This window comes from Azolla caroliniana, unplaced genomic scaffold (genome assembly GCF_043228905.1).
Source record: "Azolla caroliniana isolate FFs.n. ecotype wild unplaced genomic scaffold, voAzoCaro1.0.p SCAF_9, whole genome shotgun sequence".
Taxonomy (NCBI): domain Eukaryota; kingdom Viridiplantae; phylum Streptophyta; class Polypodiopsida; order Salviniales; family Salviniaceae; genus Azolla; species Azolla caroliniana.
The window spans coordinates 9,081,867-9,086,160 of record NW_028230444.1 but is presented as its reverse complement, the minus strand read 5'-3'; the positions used below and the strand labels follow the sequence as shown (position 1 = coordinate 9,086,160).

The 4,294-nt window shown below is 42.3% G+C and overlaps 1 protein-coding gene across 1 annotated transcript; it reads right to left on the bottom strand.

Moving 5' to 3' along the window:
• Nucleotides 1-238: 238 nt before the first annotated feature.
• On the bottom strand, nt 239-2,018 carry LOC147860117 (uncharacterized). The gene has a single exon (XM_087324514.1). The coding sequence runs from the start codon at nt 1,753-1,755 to the stop codon at nt 1,063-1,065; it is 693 nt and encodes a 230-aa protein (XP_087180640.1). The 5' UTR covers nt 1,756-2,018; the 3' UTR covers nt 239-1,062.
• Between the last annotated feature and the right edge of the window lie 2,276 nt (nt 2,019-4,294).

Sequence of the window (4,294 nt, the reverse complement as noted above, 5' to 3'; positions counted from 1 at the left end):
GTTTGACTCATTCAGATTGAAGATTAAGCAAAAACTTCTCTAATGAAGCATGCATGATCTAGGTGTATTGTCCATCCATAATGAAGAAGAGGAGTGCAAATATGTGGAAGTATGATACCCATTTGCATTTGATGAAGAGATAAGATGAACAGAAATAGACTTTATAGTTTCGAATATCTGTTCAAGTAGGCCTTACCATTATATATTTGCAATCCTATATGCATAGATAAAACAAACGTAAAATTTTAACCTCATTAAATCAATTTAATTCGAGAACAAAAACATGAGAAATAACTTTGCAATAGATACTTTGGTCATCACGTGCTAGTAAATCCCGATTACATTTAATTGATTAGGGGACATACAAGGTTAGATATTGAATTACAAAATGCAAACGTCAGAGTTGCATCATCACAATTTGGGGACAAAGAATAATAGAAATTGACTACAATGCAAAAGTTTGTCATTTCATGTCCTTATTTTGATCGAGAGGAAGATTGAACATGGAGTGTATTAGAATCTCAAATCTACAATGGAACCACTAATTATGTAGATGTGTAAATTTTGTTTTCTTTGCCCAACAAATCAATCAACCTTTGTTTGAAGAAGGGTGTTTCATTCCTATAGCTCCAATTTACTTGATGTAAGCTTTACCCATTCCATTTGCTTACTATCCCATGGCCTCTATGACAAAACATGATTCTCCTATTGCATGATCCATACATTATTGATCAATGTGCTTCTCTCTAATACATCATCATCAGGGAGAGCAACCACATTATCGTCTCTGCCAAAATGGAATCATTGGCAATGATTTTGTCTTTTGTCCCAAGTCCTAGGTTCCATCGAGTAAAAATCCTCATGATGTTAAAATCTTTTCCCCCCCATTTGTGAGCTGCTTCTATTGTTATGAAAAAGAATTTGTTGGGCAATTACATACTAAGCTGGGAAAAAAGAACCAATATGAATCATACCCCTCTCTCTATTTGTTTGGGGGGGGGGGTGTTAATATGGAGAGTAAGTGGCCTTGGGTTGGTTGGGTGTATATTTATTATAGGGTTATTAAAGCCAGAGGGCTCCGGCCTCTTTCAGTTGGGGGATCAAGTGTCCGGAGATGTGGGCGGACATGAGGCTGTCCACGCCGCCAATAAGGCGGCCACCGATGAAGACGGCCGGGATGAGGCCGGCGGAAGAGGGGCTAGGGGCGGTTTCACATGGCTCGAGCTTCCGGCGGAGCGCGGCCTCGAGCGCGGCTTCCGTGTGTTGGCTGCCCACCTCGATAATGGTCGGGTTCACACCCAAGCTGCATAGAAGCCGCTTGGCCACGTGGCACATACAACACCCCGGGCTCATGCCGATGACCACCACCGAATTCTCGGTGGCCGCGCTAGTAACAAATCCATCCTCCTTCACCTCCTCCTCCTCCTCTTCCTCTTCCCCTTCCTCCAATGGCATTGAGTGGGTGGCACCACCACGCGCTAACAAGATCCCATTCCGCGCCCCTTTGGCCGCCGCCGGGCCTTGCACTGCCCCCATGGCTCTCCTCCTCTTTGCCACCACGCTGCTATTGCTGGACTCCAGCGATTCCGATACATGCCGCTTCGATAACGCCGACACTCGATCTGCAATTGCCTTGCCTCCTGCGGCGGCGCCGCCGCCATTGTTATAGCCCTTGGATTTGAGTCTGGATTGGGCGGCGCTTAGCATGGATTGGTCTTTGATCAAGTCTGCCTGCCTCTGCGCCATCTGAATCATTCTGATGGATGATGGGGATGGATGCACTTGCCTGCCTGGTGTCTCGTTAAGACCTTTAAATTTAGCTTACAACTGCGCGATCGACTCCTTCTTGAGATAGCAGCTCTGTATTGTGTTGTGTTGTGTTGTGTTGTGTTGTGTGTGTGTGTGTGGATCGAAAAAAGGCAGAAGGATTGAAATGAGAAGGAGGTGGATGATGGAAGGGATTACAAGGAAGGGTGCACGAATTTGTAGGTCTATATTTTTGTTTTTTCGTTTGGGGGGGGAGGATGAATGATAATGAAGGGCCAAGGAACGAAAAGGTTTAATAAAGGGTAGGAGGAGAGAGAGAGAGAGAGAGAGAGCTAGAGAGAGAGAGCTAGAGAGAGAGAGAGAGAGAGATGGTGACGAGAAACAGTGACGATGGAGATGACGGTATGAAGGAGCATCAACAACCCACACACCACACGAAGAAGCAAAGAAAAAGCAAAAGAAAAGGCAGAGAGAGAGAGAGAGAGAGAGAGAGAGAGAGAGAGAGAGAAAGAGAGAGGTTGTGGGTTGTTAGTTCAGCGATGACGCTTTCACTCTTTAGTCTCTCAAGTCTCTCTCTCTCTTTCTCTCTTTCTTTTTGGGATCGATCGCAAGTAGACTTCAAAACACGCGTTTAATAATTTTTGGGAGTATATATTCCTCTCTTTCTCTTCTTCTTCCTTCTCGTTTTTCAGGCTTCTTTCTTTTCTTTTCTTTTCTTATTTTTCTTTTTAAAATTTTAAAATTTTAAAATTTAAATGTCTTTTTCTTTTTTTTTACGTGTCCCTTCATTTCCTAGCGTAAGCAATGATGCCATCACATACATATATATACACACACACATATCCCCATCCATCCATCCATCCATCTCTCTCTCTCTCTCTCTCTCTCTGTCTCTGTCTCATACACACACATACACACATACATACACACGCAGATCCACATGGTATTTTCTCGCACTCCGATTGGGACATATACCACCCCCTCCCCCCATCTCTCCCTTTTCCTTCTTCTTGTCTTTTTGTTTCCTTTGTGTGTGCCCCCCCATCCATTGAACATGCCACCCCTCTCTCTCTCTCTCTCTCTCTTGCTTTTCTTTTACCCCCATTCAACATGAGAGAGTATCTCTCTTCTTCTCTTCATCACCATCATCCCTGGCATCATCATCACTATCGTCACCACCACCATCATCCTCCCCCTCATCTTCGACGTTGTTGTCGCCATCATCATCATCATCATCATCATCATATCACCACCTCCATCATTTCAACTTCATGACCTCTCCACACCTTAGCTACCCATCCCAACCCCCTTGTCGATTCCTTCTCTTTTTTATTATCCCAAAAACTCATCTCCATATTGCAACAACGCGTAAAACCCATTCTTGTGTTCCGGACTCCACACCATTGCCCCAAATCATATGTTGATGCATGTTGTTGTCTCCCCTTTCACACATGTTGCATCGCAACCATTGTGTCTCGCTCGTCCAATGTCTCATAATTATTAGCCGACAACACCATCCCTCCCTTTTGGAAAACCAGCCCACTAAGGCATGATGCACCTTGTGCACACATGGTCGTAACCCTCGAATATTACGACTCTTGTGTAGACGTTGTAAATAAACATGAATCATAGTTATGAGCTAAATAAAGATAAATTATGCACAATATAACTTCATGCATAGAATCTCCCCCCTACTTACTTTCATAATATGTTTCAAGTGATAAAAAAGGAAGATTGCTCATCAAATCTCCATGTGTACAAGAGTCGCACGCACATATTCTATCAAACCGCCCGTCCTTGAGTACATATGCGTGGCAATCAAATAATGCACATTCGTGATCTTCAATTATATGACCGTGCCATGTGGCATCATAAACGAACTTCTTGTCTTTGAAGTTCTAATTACTACATAGGATGACTCATGGCTTGGAACACATATAAACTAGCATGTCTATGTTCACATGCAAGGAGTGCCTTTGAAACAATACAAGTAGAACACGCAACGGTAAGGGATCAATCATCTACCTCCACTTATATTGTTGAGATACCAATTGCCTACCTCCCTAAATATCTCAACACTGAGAAAAGCCCCCCCCATCCCTCATTACCATGATTGACATTCTCATACCTTTAACAAAAGACTATCGTTGACGTGTATTCTTTTGGTTTTTGATAATATTGTCTAGTTTGATGTCTATGTAAAAAGTTATAGTTGGTTGCATTTCAACTTCAACTCGTTTTTCCCATAACAATTCTCAACATCATTTCCTCATGTCATCATGGTGGTGGGAAATGTCTTGACATGCACATTGTCTTGGATTTATTATTGTTATTGCCACATTACCTATCAAGATAATAATCCTTCAACATTTTGGCATTAAATATTTTTACAACTTGTAAAGTTAATTTTATTATTGTTTCTTTACTTTCACTAGACCGGGCCTTCAATCCCCTTTATTCTTTAGACATAACGAAACCTTCTATAATATCTAAACTCGAATGTTGCCTACCTTTATCTATGTATTCT

What these genes read in the sequence shown, in the direction of transcription:
- LOC147860117 (XM_087324514.1), bottom strand. Translation starts at nt 1,755, where the DNA reads ATGATTCAGATGGCGCAGAGGCAGGCAGACTTGATCAAAGACCAATCC.